This window comes from Aptenodytes patagonicus, chromosome 3, assembly GCF_965638725.1.
Source record: "Aptenodytes patagonicus chromosome 3, bAptPat1.pri.cur, whole genome shotgun sequence".
Lineage (NCBI taxonomy): Eukaryota > Metazoa > Chordata > Aves > Sphenisciformes > Spheniscidae > Aptenodytes > Aptenodytes patagonicus.
The window spans coordinates 120,048,588-120,067,671 of NC_134951.1; the positions used below are offsets into that span (position 1 = coordinate 120,048,588).

The window sequence follows — 19,084 nt, forward strand, 5'->3', positions numbered from 1 at the left end:
CTGCTTGTTGATGACTGTTCCAACTTTTTTCTTACATCAGATCAGAACTGCTCTGGTTTCAATCTACGTTCACTGTCTGTCATTCTCCTGCCTTGCACCACTGTCTTCTCAGCAACATCCTCATAGGTGCTGGCAGGCTGCTGCTAGGTCCTTCCAAAGCCATCTCTTCTCCAGGCTCAACCAGTCCATTTCCCTCAGCCTCTCTTCATAGGGCAAGTGCTCCAGCCCCCAAGCATCTCAATGGTCCTCTACTGACCTTGCTCCAGTTTATCAACACCTTTTCCTGTACTGTGGGACTCAACACTGGATGAAGTACCCTAGATGCAGTCCAATGAACTCCAAGTAAATGGGGGTCATGACTTCCCTCAGTCTACTGCTTGTGGTCCTGTTTTAATGTGTCTCAGGATGCTGTTTGCCTCCTTTGGCTGCCAGGGCACGGTGCTGGCTCTCCTAGAGCTTGCTCTCCACCAAGATCCTCAGACTGTTTTCAGCAGAGGTGCTCCCTAGCCAGGCAATCCCCAGTCTGTCTTACTGTAAGGAGCTAAAAAAAAAAATTTATTAATCATCTCAATAAACCTATTGAAATGGTTTTAAAAGAGAAGAGGTAAGACTGCTGTTGCTTCAAGAATGACATCATGTACCTCAAAAATCTTGGGTTTTGTATGAAACAAATGTAGAACATCCATTTCTCTGAATCTTTGCCTGCTGTCATCTTTTAATCAAACATATCTTTGATATGAAAGGTACAGTTATGTGAAACATATATATACATGAGATACAGTCAAATAAGAATTGAAATTGGCCATTGATATGTAATCTTGTCAATGATATGTTATCTTGTCAATTAATTCAGATATTTAGAAAAGGGATTTTAATTTCTGTAACAGTGTCAGGAGTTCTGAATGAATGTAGTGATAGGTGTCACATGCAGCATATGGACAGTAGGTCTGACCGAGCATTTTCACTTCAACCAAAGGAGACCAGATAAGTGTTTACTAGCATTTCTGGGCTGGTTTAAAATTTTGAGAAGCAGTCATTAAATTGACTCTTAAGGCAAGGCAGGACTGTTTTTACCCTTTAGAATTTTGTTAACAGAAAACTTTCCCTTCAGAAATTAATATACATGAGTGTATTCATTTTCTTTCACTATATGCAAGATCAGATCTGAGATCAGAGACCTTCCTGAAGAAAAGAAAGCATAAAAATATTTAAAGGAATTTTAATAATGCAGCAGTGTCAGAGGTAGTATTAACAGACTGCATTTTAATGCCTGGTTTGAAATTTGTTATTTAGGGATGAAGACATGCAAAGCCTGGCTAGTTTGATGAGTATGAAACAAGCTGATATTGGAAATCTAGATGATTTTGAGGAAGACAATGAAGAAGATGAAGAAAACAGAGTGAATCAAGAGGAAAAGGCTGCAAAAATTACAGGTTGGTTTTGCCACATGGATGGTAAAATGTAGATCCCTTTGCTAATTGCCAGCTGCGTTCCGTGGATTTTATCCTTATGCTATATTTGTATTTAATATTAAACAATCCAAACCAAAACAAAGTATTTGTGAATTTAAGAGCGTTGATTTGTGTGTGTGTCCGTGTCCTGTTTTTAGGAGAGAATCACTAAGTAGGTAGCGTTTTAGGGAAGCAGAGAACCAGTGTGAACAGAGGAGTAAAAGGATGGAGGGAGAGGGTCAGTGAGCAAGAAGGCAAGAGGATGAGCTGAAGTGAAATAATGAAGACAGTTTGTGAGAATAACTGCAAAATTAGCTGTGCCGTGGGTAGGTGCTGAGGTTCTGCTCAATAATATGGTAATTCCAGGCAGTGTACTTCTGACTTTTGGGTGGGGGTGTCTTGTGGAAATGAAATCAGGAGTCTGTTAAAGGACTTTAACGGAATTTGATAGTAAGGTTGTTTGAAGTGAGATAGTATAACTACATTTTAATTGCTTACTGATGAAAATGCTTAGTGTGTACAGGATAGTTGAACTAATCAATGCAAGTCAGCTCAGGATGTGATGTTAAATTGTTGGTGGAGATCATTATGTAGTACTGCTCCAGATGAGTTCTGTAGGAACTCTTAGTGTAATGAATCAGGAAAAGACAAATGAACTTCTGGTGCCAGCCTTCAAGCCTGCCAGTGCTCTTTAAAAGTGTCTGTTGAAATAATGGGGTCCTTCTCTAAGGTGGGGAAGAGCATCCCAAGCAGAGAAGTGAATTGTCAAATCTGTTCTTGAAAATCCTAAGGAACGTTGGTTTGGTGTTATGAAATATTAGTTACATCTTTTCGAGCTTTCGTTGCAATCAAAAGGTTCAGCCTGAAGCAGTTCTTACTTAGTTATATTTAGTGTTGTGAAAGGATGCAAATATGTTTTCTCCATGCTTTACATACTCAGCTAAACATTTTGTACCCTGACCAAATCTCTACTTACGCTGTATGTGTCTGGCACAGACCAGATTGGAAAGTCCAGAATGAAATATTTGAGAGACATTTGAGATAATGTATTCTTGGTCAGGGAGTGGAGAAATACTAGTCTGGTCACACTGAAATAATTCTGCAAGGTCTTCCTCTCCTTTACCATTGTAACCAGAATAATTCAGGTGCGTGTCAGAACACCAAAGAAAACCTGACATATTCACTAGCCCATCCAATAATCACAGAGAAGACAAGGGCACATAAAGGAGAGGCTATGTAAAGTCTATATAAACTATTGTGCAGATGTGTTTTATTAAGATATGCCTAGATACTGCACTGAGGACTGCTACAGAAAACCCATGTGCAGGACAATAGTTGAAAAGCAGCAGATCTTGCTCCTCAACTTCATGGATCTTGCAGCATTCAGCATCTAAACAAGCCAACAAACAATTCCTGAACAAGCAAAACGCTGATGTAGATTAGTCTAGTCTGTCCACTATCCTTTGGCTATGTAGTGAACATCCCTGGAGATAGATGGGGAAGGGTGAGCTGTCTGATGTGCAACACAAGGTCCTAGCTCGAGTTCTTTTAAAGGCATTTCAGCTTTTCCATCTGTTGTTGTAAAGGCCAAAATTATCTGTTCTAAGCAAACATTACTATACCTACTTGAAAGGCAGAAGCAATAAATACTTCTACACTATATCTGCTCATTGTTCAGCCTGTTCTGATACTGTTTTCTAATGATACAAGATGGGAGGGTTGGGTTGGGTTTTTTGTAGATGCATCATTAAGGGAACCTGAGGGGGGAAAGGTCAGCCTTGGACTTTTTCTTCTTGTGTTGGCTACAGCAGCTGAGTTGCTTCGTTAGCCTGGCTAACTTTTCCCACGTTAGACAACGAGAGGGATGAGAGGGATGTTGAAGGAGAATGAGTGCACATAGTTTCCCAAGCAAATGGGAGAACATAAAACATAGGGCAGTAAGTAAACATTAATAAATAAAGTGTAAAGGATCTATTTCAACATGTGTTCAAGACTGATTTCATTGGCAGTTGGAGTGACTCCTGTAATAAATATAATGAATGGGAAAAACTAATAAAACACAAGGAGAAGAGCTGAGGAACCAAGGGAGAAAGAGGTAGGAATAATTGTAGAAAAATAAGAAATATAGAAAGAAGGAAGTGGAACAAAACTGCTGTAATGAAGTACTCTCCGTAAAATTTCTTTCAAAAATAATTGTGTTCACAGAATCCCATGAAGTTAATTGAGGAAGTTACATAACCCTTTTGAAAGCTTGCTGCTCCCAACATTTTCTCATGTTGCCGTGTTAGGGTGTTGGCAGCTGAGCGAGCTGGAATGCCTTCACTGACTCAGAGTCCCCTGCGGCAGATCACTTTGCCTTGGTGCGCCTGTTTTCCCAACTGTAAAATGGGGATACTGGCTATAACTACTTCACAGGAACGATGGGAGTATTACATGGTTAATGTTTGTAAGCGAGCTTTGAAAAAGTGAAGTGCAGGTAGTAAAGCAGAAGGGATTATTATCTTACTTTTGGCTCAAGGTCTTCTCACAGAAATGTTGGATGACTTGGTGACTGAAACATTGTCATTCTCAAGCCACAGCTATAGGAGCTGCTGCAAACCTTTATCACAGACACTGTTCCTTTTTGCAGCATACAAAAGTTAATTTTTTTTATTGGGCCCAGAGTTACAGTTTTATAGATGAATAAATATATCCGCCACTAGGAGAACAAAAAAGACCTGCTGAATGGGGCTCTAGATGGTGCTGGTGAGTTAGGAAATGCTGTTTCTCTTCTTTGATGTGTTGCCTAACTTTGGGTAAGTATCTGTGCCTCTGTTTCTCAGCTATGAAATAAGTGGTGCAATACTGACCTACCTCAAAAGCACTGTGGAAATTGGTGTGGTCAACATGTGAGCTGTTGCCATACAACTGACCTTAAGATCAGACTGAAAGATGTTTTCCATTCAAAGCACCGCTTTCATTTTAAAAAAAAATCTCCCTACATCTCAGACTTTTCTGCTTCCGTCCCAATATTTATTATTTAAATTCTTCATGTGTAAAAGCTGTATCTCCACCTAACTGTTCTATGTGAACTTGAAAATGATGTTTGTAGCCATGAAATACGTTTCAAATATTTTGCTTCTACACTATTAATATAGATGAATTTAAACCTCTCAGAATTATCCTGTCCTTAGTCTTCAGTTGAAGACAAGGCATCCTAACGTACTTGAAGAAATGTGGCTCATAACTCACAAACTTAGGGTAGTAATAAATGCATTGCTTCTCTTAATGTTTTAATTGATACTTAGCGCCTCATGCTGAAGTTGATAGTTGCCTCCTGCTCCATCTGCACAGGAGCACGGTGACTGTCCTGGGGTGCCACATGGGCTCAGCAACATGCACATGTGCTACCTATTGCAGGAGTCTGAATCCCAGTATATTTCAAGAGCAGGCTTCTGGAGAGCAATATGTGTAACCCTTTCTTGCCATTTGCAAAACCATACCTCCCATGTAAACTTCTGATACTTTTAATCTTCTTTGTTAGTAGCACCAAGCTGCTTTAAAAAAAAAAAAGAGCAAGAGAAAAGAATTAAAAAAAACCCCAGTGATTTATATGACATACTTGTAGAACAAGCTAATATAAGTTTGTAGATAATGAGATTTATAAAAGATAATACAGGACATAAATCTCCAACCTACCATTTCCACACTCCAAAATATGACATAAACCATTTAATATTGTAATGAGAAACATTGTAGTGCATACGGGTGTTTAGGTTGGCAGATGGGACCAGGTGATTCAGACCACATCAAAGAATTCCCTCTTTTTAAAGCTCTGAACTTTAATAAATAAATTCGTTATTTTCTGACAATGAAAACTGAATTGTAATTGTTTTGGGTTTTTTTCACATGCTGGCATAATAAATTGTAAATCATGTCAGTGTCTCAGCCTGTTTTAAACTAGTAATTCGTTGGTACTAGTGTTTTACAAGGTCAACTCTGTTTTATTTGAGTACAGCAAGGTATTTTCCATAGTGTGTCTTGAGTCTTAAAAATTCCCAGAACATAGTATTATATTGTTCAGATCTCTAAGATGTATATATGACTTTATACTGAGAAAGTTAAGAGTTTTGGGACAGTTTTGGTGTTACTTTTTAGGACAATAGTCTTGTTTGTTGGAGCTAAAAATAAGGGAGTGAGGATGGTGAAATTAACTCTGTGTAGATAGATATAAATGTAATCCCATCTAAGTAGATTTTTGCTTTAAGGTCAAGAACAGTTAGGAGGTGCGGTTAAGAGGAATTCTGCTGTGGCTTTGTCATTGTCAGCATAGATTTTGTCCAATAGATATTGGCAGAATAGATCATTTCACTTGGTAATTTGCAGGTTGGCATATCTTCGCAAAGCAGTTTAAATTTGGAAAAGAAGTTTTTAACCATATGACTGAAATACTGTCAGGTTCTGGACTCTGCTTTTGGCTTCAGGTTCTTTGTGCTGTCTGTGAAGGTATGAAAATAAGAGTTGTGTCAGTGTGTCAACTGGTGAAGGTGTTGCCCTGTGAAAAAGCATGAGTCCCACCTGCTAGGAAGTTCTGGGTGGCTGTGGGCACCAACATGAGTTGGGATGGTCACAATACTACTCAATTTTCACCTCAGTCTGATATCTTGCTCCTTGTAACTCAGTGTTGAGTTGTAAGTCAGTGACAAACATTTGCTTTCCCAAACAAAAGCCATATGAGAAAAAGTCAAGTTGAAAACAGCAACAAACTAAAAAGCGTTACGAAGAAGTAACTTCTTGTGTACACAAGAAATTGAAGTGTAAAGGAAATCCAAAAATGATTGGCATGAGAAGTGTGCAGTAGAGGCATCTACGTAGCTTTAACTTCACTGGTGACACCAGAAGACATCATCCATTTATTTTATTGGGAAAAGACAGGAGATGAAAAAACCTGTCAGAGGGGCAATGATATTCAACAAGCAGGATCATCTCTCCTGCACAGGTTTCTCCTGCCTGTTTGTCAGCTGAAAGGACGAGGAAGGCTGTCCCCTCTCCACAGAAACCTATGCTTGAGGTCTTTCAGGGACGCCTCAGGCTCAATCCCCATTACCACAGAAACTGCATTTGTCAGATGCTGTGGATAGGACTGCTTTATCGGGGGATCAGAGAGGAATTTTTCCCCTTGGGGCAGAAGCCAGTAAGACCTAGTTGGTTTTTGTTTCTTTCTTTCCTTCCAGAATTATGGACGCATCAACATCTTGGCTAGAATTAAACATTAATACATTTTAAAAATTATTCATGGCAATTCAGAGCTCTCCGCTATGGATAGAAGGTGAAATAGGGTTTTACCTAACAGTAAAGTGTTACTTGCCCAGCATTGCAGTGGCAAATTCAACCAATATGTACGTTCAGTATGCATTCTCATAGCACAATATTGATCATATCTTTTAGAACTATTAGATAAATTCAACTTGTCATAGGTCAGAATTTAATGGTGACTGATTGTAAATGTTAAATAACCAGAGAGTGTGTGTGTGTATAAATAAATAAACTATATAAAATGCTTGCGTATGTATGAGTTTTCTGTAGCCTTAAGTGTTCGGGAGGGAGGTAAATTGTTCTGGGGCTGTTTCGTGTTGATTGACAATGGTTTAAAATTCAGGTTTTCTTCATGAGCAGGAAAAGTCTTTAAATTATATCTAGTACATCTAAGTTTTGAACTGATGTGCGTACTCATCCTCATAAAACTAATTACTGTTGCTGACACCAGGAATCTGGCAAGGTTTTGTTTATGTCTGCTAACTGGGTTTCTTGTTAAATTATCACTGAAGCACCTACACAGGTGCTTTGCTGTAGGTATATCATTGTAAGAACTTGTTCTAAATGTATTCTTTTAATTACCTCTGTGTCTTCTCTTTTACCCTCTCTCTCCCTCACGCTCTCTCTTTCTAGTAACAGTGTTCGTTCCACTTGCTTCATTAAATGCCCTTGCCTTACGTTTGTCTTGACTGGCTTCTATTTACAGAAATTGTAAACCAGTTGAATGCTCTCAGCAGCTTAGATGAAGATCAAGATGACTGCATAAAGCGAGCAAATATGCCTTCAGCTAAATCAGCCAGTTCCTCTGAAGGTCTATGAGCTTTCCTCCTTTCTTTCTGTTTCTGATTGTCTGTATTTACTGTGACCTGTTACCTTTTGACTCCTGCTTGTATTCAGCTGTCAGTTTTATCTCTATGCTTCCACCCAGCATGACTCTCAGTAATTTGTAGTGCATCCAACAGGTAACAACACGATAGAGAAAGAGCCTCTGTCCTCCACAGCTCCATTGTCATCTGATAATGAACAAGAAAGAAAAAAAAAAATTACAAAAAAAGTCCCAGACCCCAAGCCTAAAACATTAGTTGTGCAGTCAATAGTACTTGACCTCTCTAACTTGACAAAACATCCCCTCTCTGATTTTACATGCATATTAAATCCAAAACTTAAAAATTCCTGCTGATAGTTAACATGTAGGTGAACAACCAAAAAGAATTTGCTGTACTTAGCTTGTTAGATGTTCTGCAGCATTTATTTAATGAAGATAATAGAAGGCTTTCTTAGTAGTCATTTCTGTTACGTAATGTTCTGATCAGCGCAGAGAAGTTTCATTCATTTCACTTTTTTTTTTCCTCCTTTGTTGGTGTACTACTGAAGTGCATTAGCTTAGTTGTGCAGTTCGTGCCATACCCTGGTGCAGTGTTTCAAGGGACTGTTGATACGGAGTTTTTTTGAGCTTGTAATACGTTTGGTGAACAGTTTGTATCTATATTAAAACAACATTCCAACTTGTTTCTAGAGCTTATCAATAAGCTTAATTTTCTGGACGAAGAGGACCAAGACCTGGCCAACGCTAGTACGAACCCTTTTGGTGATCCTGACACAGGAGAATTAAATCCATTCGGAGACCCTGATGTAGAAGGTAATAGTTACATAATTCATCGTTAATTGCAGATGTTTAATGAAACATGATTTTTTTTTTTTTTGGTAGGGCTACAAATGAAGAATGTTGACTAAATACAATTATTACATGCAATACTGAGGTAGCAATAGCAGTGATCCAGTTGCCACTGGAAAATGGATTTATCCTTTGAGTCACATCCTCATGTGTATTTGCCACTGGGGGCTACCAGCTAAGAGTTGAACCAGAGACTTTTAGACCTATCAGGTGTGTTGCTAGTACTCACCTCGTGGTATAAATGAGCAACACATACTGTCAAGCGCCTCTGTTCCACGTGGATGCTGGTTTATATCAGAACTTCCTTCGCTGCAATCTTCACTGCATCACAGCTGTTCTTGGTTAGCACTAATCTTCATTATTATAATTTAATTGTATCTCTCTCATTCTTCTCTTTTTGCTCTTATGGCTTCATCAGATAAGCCTTCTGGCATCGCAAGTTGCACCACGTGGTAGGTGTTAATCCCCTTTCCAGACTGACATGCCCATTCTTGTTGTGTTTGAGTGAGAAATACAACCAACCCCTGTAAGTTTTTAATCTGGTAAGGCTTCGGCCATAAGGCCAGAAAGTAGCACCAAGACAGCAGGGATCTCTGCTGTCCTCAACCTCATGTCCAGATATGTAGGCTTCCATCTGCTGCCATCAAAAAAAAAGGCTGTATGACTTTCTCAGTTTGCAGCTGCTTGAAATGCCAATCCATAGTTAATTCCCAGGTTTGAAGCTGTACTCAACCTTTCCTGTTCAAAGTTCCAAGACTTTTCTTCCCACAGAAAATACCAAGGAGCATTTGCCACCTTTGACCAAACCCTAGGAGCCACTCTGTAATGGTGGTGGAAAAGAACCACACCGAGCAGGGGCAGCCCAGGGTACAGCCATGGGATTTCTAATGCCAGGTCTAATGGGGATGCATTTCTGAGCTGCCGTTTCCACCTGTGATTACTCTCTTTCTCTGGCCAAGCTGAATGTTTACTCACAACATGGCTTTTCTGCCTTCTGAGTCCACAGGGGCCAGTGTGGGTGGTGATCTAAGTTCTGTCATACTTTGGCTGTGGTGTAGTCTCACAGCTTGTATTTCTCAAACAGGGACACTGCACTATCTTCGGTATTTGGCCATCGAAGCCATAAAGCCACTATCCCAGGCCCCTTCTCCCTCCTATAAAGTTATCAGGTGTTTCTAGAGCTGCGGAAGCGAGTCGTTTCAGCTTTGTAGATACCAATATATATGGATTAGGTTCTGGTGTCTGGATCTTTGGCTTCATTTCCTGTCTGTTTCTTGGCTGTGAATTCCCTTAGGATCACGGAAGGAGGCAGAATAACCAGGGATATAAAACACCTATTCTCATCCATCTAGCTGTCCATACACAACTTGCTCTAAGAGACTCAGCCTATATTCCTTTCTTCCTTCTCTGCTCTAGAAAGAAGAGCTCCCTTCTCCCTGGAGAGAGCTGTACAAGTCCCATCCTATCTAAACTGCTGTTTTCCAAACCCAGCTTTTATTTCCTTTCCAGAGAGAACCTGCACTGGCAGAAAGCAGCAGGTCTTCTGACGACAAAATATAGGGACTAAAAATTGGTTCCGTCTCATCTCAGGGACAGGGAGTTATAAGCTGGTGGTGTTTCTTAGTGCCAGATTAGCTTGACACCTCATGTCAGGTTCCCTCTGAGTAGCCTGCATCCAAGGCTCCAGCCTGCTTATGTTCCCAAAAGACTCCTAATATATATGGGGCACGTTTTTTCAGTAAATTCTGGTCCCTTTGGTGGCATCTAGCCTTTACTGCCATCTTCAGTCACAGTCATGGACACTTCTCTGTTCCTCTGGGTCTGTTCTGTGTACTTGGACAGTCTCGGGGCTCAGACTGTTGGGTCCCCAAAGAAGTCCTATCTATACAGCTGTGGGTAGCAATGCTGAGTTGTTGGGTGTGTGTGTACCAAATATTCCTCCCACACATTGTCGCCATCATCCAGCAGTCAATGTACAACAACATGACAGTGATTTTGATAAACAGGGTGTCACTAGATTCTTCCTACTGTGTCATAAGGTGTTTTTTATTTGGGAGGGATGGAGCTTCTGTCAGGTTCATGTGACAGGAGTGTGTCTTCCTGGAGCACTCAACCAAGTAGATCTGAGGTGTTTCAGGCTGTCAGACAAAGACACACCATCTGGTGTGGCATTTTTAAAGCTTTTACTTTATGATTAGTTTTTTAACTAATAATAACAACTCTTCTAGTCACCTCAGACACCTCTAAGAAGTGCTGGCTCTTCCACTCCAGAGGTGTCTTCTCCCTATAATGGGCACTGGTTGTGTTCATCTTCCCTTGCTTGGCCTTCTTGACATGTGTCTTTCCTCCAGTCCTCTTCCTTCACAGAAAGTTGAGGAGGAAAAAAAGGTGCCGAGACAAATTAGTTAAGACAGTTCTGGTCTTCAGCAACAGCAGGAATCTGCTATGTATGTCTGTGGCTAATTGGATCAGTATCTCTACATGGGGTACACCTCGACCTTACTGTTTTGGGGAGATTTCCCTTTCTGTTGGACTACATTTTGAAGCTACACAATATTGAGACTGTTTTTACCCTGTTGCTCTGCTGCAGAAGGCTGCCCTGTTTGTTTCCCACTTGGCCGCAGGTGTATTCCCTCATGGTTTAGGACTAATTTCTACTCTGAGACCTCAGTGGAACTTTCATTGCTGCCATCTGTTTTTAGGAAGCTCTTTGAGACTATTCCTGCTTGTTTGCTTTTGCATCCTTAAGTGAATGTGACCTTTTTGGTGGCCACTCCAGCAGCTTGGGAGCATGACAGAGGTTCAGGAGTTTAAGGCAGACTTTCTCCTACAGGCTTAAAGAGTCACATTAGCTGTTTCACTTGTCTTGTGATCTGCTTAAATCAAGAGATTAACCTTTTATGTATGCAGGGATGAAGTATTTTTCTATTCACTACATGCTAGTCTGCTTTATCTTTTTATCTGGACAAGGCAAAATTTTGAATTTAGACTTTGTAAAAGTTCAGAATCTTTCCGTAGAATTTATTGCTTAATTTCCCCAAGATGTGCAGAGCAGCCATCTCGAGCCTCCTTTCCTGAGTACTTTGCCATCAGATGCTAGGAGGCATGATGTGCCATTTGGCAGAGATATTCCAGGGATATTCCTATCAAGCCTGTAACCTGTGTGCTTAGTGAGAGAGTGCTTAGAGCCACCCTGGGTATGAATACATATGTATTGACAGTCACTTAAAGAGAAAGGAGGATTACTTGCCAGTAGATACTTGTTTCCTAGACAGATACTTCTTGTGCCTGTTCACAAACCGGCTACTTTCCCTCTATCTTCCTAATCCCATAATCATCTAACCCTGGGAACGCGGGGTGGAGAGAAACTAAAGGCGTGAGTGCTCCCAGCATCCATGTGCACACTGTGGGTGTGGTGCATGGCAGAGGGTCATCAGCAAGCTGTCTCTGGATGCTGCTGTGGTTTAAAAAGTCCTTGGTGTAAATGATCTTATACACACAGTGGAGTGAATGTGCATATGAACAACTCACCTCAAAAAAATCTTCAGCTGTGTTTCTTGGTTGACATGTCAAATTGAGGCTTATTCCCTCTGTATCCAGTAGGTTAGCTAGACATTAGAAATCTGGAAAAACAAAAATAATCTCTTTGAACGGTATATCTCTACAGCTTTATACTAGACAATATGTAGATGATCATATGAGGACTGCCTTTTGGATTGTCTTTTAGTCACGTTACAACAGAATTCTAAAATCAGTTAATTTTTGTGCAAAATATTTTACTTGGGGAAGTCAACATATACAACAAATGCAAATAGAAAATAACAACGCACTTTCAGCGCTCCAGATATTTTTTTAATTAGGTGGGGAATGAAAATTTTGAAGTTGCATATGACCAATACAAATTTCCTGCAACACATGTGAGACATGAGGGTAACTATTTGCTGGCACTGCTTCTCCCTTTCATTTAAAACAGCATTTACTTTAACAATGTGTTTCTTTACCTTGTATGTAGACTTCTGAGCTCCCTACAGTATGTGTTACGCTGCAAATGAAAATAGTGCTACAATGCAGTACCAAACCCCAGAATCCCTCTAGGATAGTCCTAAGGAGAGCAATACAAGAACCACTATAGAGGAAAACGATTACTCTGTCCCATCTCCTTATATTTCTTAATGAAATGTAATGTGTTGCTGGTGCGAGTCTTAATAAAAGTAATAGAAAATCATCAGTGGTTTATAGGGATGCCAGTCATTATGCTTTCTAGAAGTATTGGGAAGTTACATTTTTATTCTGTGCTGTTTGTTATGCTGCTCACATCACCATCGTGACTGTGTGCTTGCCAGTAGTACAGTAAATGGCATAACTAGCTATCTTTCACATGTGGCTTGTTCTTTCATCCTCTGCCAAGGGGAAAGTGGTATGTGTAATGTTCTGGTGGGGGTTTTGTTTGGTTTTAAGGGATGTGTCACAATATGATTGTGTTACAAAAGGCAAGTGGGTTGAAGGGCAGGGTGATTTTTGGAGATCCTCTGGGAACTGGAAGGCTGATTGTGCAGATAGGTAGTGCCAGAGTGATTACTATCATGAGTAGTCTTTCTCGGTAGAGTTAGGGCAAGTAATGCTTCCAGAATCTGGCACAAGAGCAGCTGGTGCTTCTGCTGTAGTAATACTTCTACCTCTCCTTTTGTCACTCCTACGCCTGTGGCTTTATTACTTAACCATGCAAAATTATTGTGTGTTTGACCCTTGGAGTGCCAAACTGCAAGCATCTTTTTTTTTTTTTTAATATCAGTGTAGAGAACTGCAATTAAAAAAATTAGTTCCAGTAGAGACTGGAGTCTTGTGTTTTCAACTGTGATTAATTTAGGGGGAAGCAAGGGTATCTGCGTTGACTCCTTAGTGTAAAATCAGCTTGAAGAGGGAAATAGGCCCCTTTTAAGCTGTTTTATGTTCAGCCCCCCAAAATGCACTTCCCAACACCATTAGGTCCATTAGAAAATATGAGTCTTTGTTATAGAGAAGGTAACAGTGGCTGCAGCTTTAAAAGCAGTGTTGTTGAGTCACTGTCTGAGCAATTTAATTTGTTATAGAGAGGCTCATGAAGTGATGACCAACACTTGACATAAAAGCTAGTCCTAAAGGGTTTCAGAGACCCCATGGGAGATAGCCTGGTTGGGTTCAGGTGGGGACCCTCCCTGCTGTAGGGACATTGAAGGAAGCAGAGGGGGAAAAAAAAAATAGTATCTTGGATGACAGGAGGAGAGAGAATGAGCAGCCAAGTTAAGTGGGTTCTAGTTGAGCCCCTACAAAATTCTGCCTGTAAAAGTTTCTTGGAAATAATACTTTTAGAAGCTCTTTTAATTTTAGCCTGTGTGTAGGGTTTTGTGAAATCCTTTAATTAATAATAAGCCAGAGGTCTCTGAGTGCTGTTCTGCAATGCTCTGCGTCTAAGGCCAAACCTGTAGTTACTGTTGAGCCAATGAACAAGAGAAAGAATTTTGTCCTAGTTAGGGTTACAGCACTTGATCCATAGTGTTGAAATAGAAAGAATTGCAAAAAGCATTTGCATTGCCCCTTAAAATTTATCAGATTTAAACAAGCATTTAATGCATCATTTCCAGGAGACACTTAAAAGCAAATTAAAAGTAAAAGCTTACAGTATAGTTTTAAGAGATTGTTTCCCTGAATGTTTTTAATTCAGGAAATATTACTGGCATTCCTTCTAGTAATATTTGTTTGAATACTGCTTGTGAGTTATCAGCAAGTTTTGCTCGGGTATGGTAATGTGTATTTATCAACAGATTCATGTGCAGGTGCTGTGCTCGATCATACGGAGTTGCAGAAGCAGGTATTCGTAGTTGTGCACTCTCGATGATAAAATATTTTAAGATTTGAGCAAAGTTTAAAGTAGTAAAAATTTTGGTTAAAATGTCATCAATAAGTTGCACAATTTGAACAAGACATACATCGGTCATTTTTTTGCATTTCATTGGGTTACTTCTGCTTTTTATGTGAAACTATCTTTTGAGGGCAGATCTCAAAAGCATTTCTGCTTGGCCTAGTTCATCAAATCACTAACGTGTGGGTAACATTTGAGCAGTATTCTGTCGACATGAGCTTCAAGTCACAGATATCTATGCAGTAAGGGTGGGATTTGGCTTACCTGATTTTAGACATTAACAGTTTGAACATATACCTGTAAGCTTTGACTGTAAAGGGGTCTAGCTCAGCTGCAGATACCCACACTGAGGACATCTCAGGGCAAGCAGGGTGAAACTTTTGCTTGCTGTGACTACCTGAACTGGACACTGGAGTGATGTAAGTAAGCCAATGTAGAACCTCTTTTCCAGTTTTAGCTTAAAATAAATGAAAAAATACACTTAAAATGTTGGGCTCTGCTCTGGTGTATTTCATCTATAATACTGTCAAAGGATTCTTGCTTGATTTGATCTTTTCTTTTTTAAAGAATTTCTGCCTTGAATGATTTCTTTTCCCTTGTCAGTTAAACTACAGACCTTCAATATTATTTTATTGTGGCTTTCTCTGAAACATCTTTCTTATAAGGATGGGGGCTTATGAACAAATCACCACACGTAAACTAGGGTGTGAGCTTAATACGCATCACCTACTGTGCAGTAACTACCCTTTCTCCCAGGATAAGTGCCCAGTAGTTTATTCCCTTTTATTAAGGGATAAGCATGTTGTATTTACTCTGGTGTAGGAGCGAACACATACACTACAGCTGACATAATGCAGATACACACCCTGATTTATCCTGCAGTAGTTTGTCTATATGTCCATCTCCTAAGACACAGCTGAAATGTTTCTTTATGACATTCAGGTGAGGCTTAACCAGTTTAAACAGTTACAGAACCTCTTTTTTAGATTTAGCTAAGACTATTATTGCAACCCTGATTAATTAGTTCTTTTTAGAACACATTTTGATAGTGTAAAGACTGACCATTAAGCATAATAATAACTTCTTGTGATCTTACTTTACCTTTGTCTCATCCCATTTCAGTGCAGTGTCTGGTTTACATGTCTTCTCAGTCTCCTTTTTTACTCCAGTTTTTGACTTGAAACTGTATTAATTGCATTCTGAAATTGAAGTTAAATATAAGAACGTATGAGATACATAAGAGATAGATGTGTACTGTATATGTCGGTTCTTTAATGCCAAGATGGACCAGGTTGCTCAGGGAATAAGAAGCTGCAAACCTCACCTGGAATTAAAGGAATTTTTAAAAATAATTTTCTGAATAATCACCATAGGGAAATCCCACAGACACAAGCACTGCGTGTAGTTGTAAGTGTGTCTACCAGTTAAAACCTGCAGTATTGTCTGGCAAAATACAATTTTATTTTGTTTCACCGAGCTGAACTCATCCTCAATCTCAGAGGAGTGATTTATCTCCTGAGGGTCCACATTGGGCTTAAGTAAGTTTTTGATTAATTTATTCTGTTATTCCAGCCAAACCCATTTGATTTCTACTTTCTGACCATAGAGAAATGATCCATCACTTCAGAAGGAGACCCTTAGAAATAGTGTGGAAGATAATATGATAACATAGTCTTTGAGGTTCAAATGTGAAGAACCAAGAAGAGCACTAGAAATGTGAGGTTCTTGGTGAAATGAAATCTTTCCAGTCCCTGGTAGGTTTCAATTGTTCTGAGAAGGACTAAAGCCTTTCCTGCTCAAAGCCTTTGCCCTGGTCTAGTGACTGGTGACTACTCCAGTGCACAGATAGGTGAAGCTGCTACCTGCATCTGGGGACCATATTCCTGTCCAGCTAGGAGTGGCTCTTGTTCAAACTGTAGATTATAGTCAGTCACGCTATGTGGGGTAGGGCTTTCTATCACCTTGGGCTGTGCTAATGACTGGAGACAGGGTGAACTGGAAGTTTACTGGCAGAGTAGAGAACACTTACATTTTCTAGCAATTCACCAGGATTAGCAACTTCAGTACAGCATCCATCCAAAACGAAGTAACGACAGTGCTGTTTCTTTTGCGGCCCCTTCCCTTTGTTAGTTGTGTGACTAGTGGTTTTGTCTTCCCAAATATTTGTTTAGTGACAAACACACTTGGAACGCCATCTTTTTATTTTTTAGAGCCTTGCTACAAATAACTTTTTTTTTCTTTTAAAGCTAAAAGGTATGCTTTGTTCAATTTAGTAACCATACATCTGAAAAAGAAGCACTTTGCGTTAAGAATAATGTGGGAGTGGTTATTGAAAATTAGGTTTTAATGACACTACATTGAAGTTCTTATTTGCATAGATTTTTGAAAGTACATCAAATCCAATATTGAACTGAGCTTCTGATCATTTGATGCTGCAGGAAGAGTAAAATTAACCTTACTAAGTGTCTTTGTAAGAAATGTTGTATTGCTGTATGGGGATTTGTATTATTCAATATCCAACAGCTATTCGCTTTTGTGTAATGTTCTTTCTGTAGTGTCTGTTACTCTAAAGAACTGCATGCGGCTCCAGCTTGCTAATAACTTTTTGTTGTACAGCCCAAATAATAGATGAGTAATTTGATTATCTCTCTCTTTAGGATTAATTTAAATTCATTTTTACTGTGAGACTATGTATTGTTACCAGGAGCAGTTAGCAGTGAAAATATGTATGTTTTGAAATGTAATTACTGGTCATACCTAATAGCTGATTTTTAGTTCAGTCATTTTAAGAAATGAAAAGACCACGTACTTACTGTCACCATTTTTAATATCCAGTAAAGTAATTTTATTATAAAATACAGAATATCTTTTTTCTTTATTAAAAGCTCAAATAAATAATTGAGAACATTTTGTTAGGTTACAAATTGGCTAATAGCTTGGGAAAATGTTTTAAAATCTGTTGCAATACCATTTATATGACAAATAAGAAAACTAATAACTAATTAGGTTGAAAGAGCTTTAGTGAGAAAATGAGAGTATTCAATATACTCTAGATGAAATGACCTTTTGAAAGTCCTATTTTTGAATAAACAAGGTCACTGTAAATAAATAAAGCGTGAAAATTCATCTAAGGCTAGGAATTTATGTATTGAGAATTAAGAAGCAGACCTTTTCATAAGCCTTCAAAATATAAAGAACTCTTAAAATGGTTTCAAATTTTTTCTATGTTAAATCTGTTTAATGATTTTTTTGTTATTTGGTAGAACCGGACACTGAAATAGCTTCATCTTCAAAGCCAGAAGAAAGTTTCTATGCTGACAATTACAATCCCTTCAAGGATGAAGATGCCCCAGAGTACTTGAACCCATTTGAAGAGCCAGATCCTGAGCCTGAAACATTTGTAACTGTAAGAGATTCTCCTCCGCAACCTGCAAAAAGGAAAAACGTCAGACCAGTGGATATGAGCAAATACCTCTATGCAGATACCTCTAAAGCTGAAGAGGAAGAGCTAGATGAGTAAGTATGATTCTTCATCTTTCAGCAGCTTCGGAAGCATTAGTGGGATCCCTGGCTTAATCTTGAGGTGTATTGGGTTCAACCGTGGTGATCCTTAATCACCTCCTTAGGGCAGACTGATCCTTAGGTAGCTCAGCAGCAGGAAATACCATACCCCCAAGTCATGCTATTCAGCATGATCATGATCAGTTAGGAAACTTTTCTTTGCCTCATTGATAGCAAATTACTTGATAGGGAACAAGTCTGTGTACTTTTTTGGCACTTCATGCCCTGACAATTGCAAATGAGCCAAAAATTAAGGAGCAGCAGAGCTTGGTCCTTCCTGTCCTTTTTGCCATTATTTTTCTACATAAAATAATAATTTTTGTTAATGATAATGGAGCGTTTGTTTTGTATTGGTGCAGTGTGTAAAAAGGAAGAGCGTTTTGCAGTCTGCATAGCATATTTTTGAGAGTCTCATAAAACTGAATCTCTATATGAGAAAGATAACACCATATGCACTTTCTTAGGTTGTTTCTTTTATCATAACCACACATAAAACTTTTATAAACTCACACTGACTGCCTTGTATTATAGTATAGAAACCTAACAAGGAGTGAGAGCTTTTTGCAATATCTGTGCAGCTGGGGAGGTTTGAAGGTATATACTTACTCCTTGTTTGCGGTCATTAGTCACCAACCACACCACTCATGAGACAGTTTATGGTGATTACATGCAAGCAATTTTACAGACAACAACTGTAATTAACATTTAGTTTTACATTATTTAATGAGATTTATCATGGCATGGCATTTGCATTGCTTTCATATTTAATATTAATACAGGTGTCATATTATCCTCTTTATGTTTCTCTGTTTATAGCTGTGTTCTAGGAAATTGAAGGATTCCCATGCACTCTAATAGAAATGTATAAAGGACCCTGCAGGGTTTTTTTCCTCTTAAAGCTCTTTGGCCGTGGGTTTGTTGTTGTTATTTGTTCTGTGGGAGAAAAAAAAAAAAGGGCATTGGGGAATGATGTCTCTGCCAGCTCCATTCATCAGGGCACTGCCTGAACAAATAGCACTGGCTGCTGTGTCTTCAGAGCACAGTGTGATCACACTGTTGATGGTCACACCAGGCATCCCTGATCATTCACTGATCACCAGAATCCTCAGAGAGAAAAAATATGTATACTTTACACCCGCAAAGATATGGATATAGAGGACAGCAAAGACTGAGGAGAAGAGCGGAAAGAGCAAAAGCTACATG

At 39.2% G+C, this 19,084-nt stretch overlaps 1 protein-coding gene across 8 annotated transcripts in view; it reads left to right on the top strand.

Annotated features, from left to right (window-relative positions):
* EHBP1 (EH domain binding protein 1) overlaps positions 1–19,084 on the top strand; it is a 229,358-nt gene that overhangs the window by 91,780 nt on the left and 118,494 nt on the right. For 5 of the 8 annotated variants that reach the window (XM_076334976.1, XM_076334977.1, XM_076334979.1 and 2 more), the window contains exons 7-10: positions 1,294–1,433; positions 7,453–7,557; positions 8,263–8,385; positions 17,584–17,836. In XM_076334976.1, coding sequence (XP_076191091.1) covers positions 1,294–1,433; positions 7,453–7,557; positions 8,263–8,385; positions 17,584–17,836 — 621 coding nt within the window. The remainder of the gene's footprint in view (positions 1–1,293; positions 1,434–7,452; positions 7,558–8,262; positions 8,386–17,583; positions 17,837–19,084) is intronic. The other 3 variants (XM_076334978.1, XM_076334984.1, XM_076334982.1) reach the window with 1 other exon arrangement.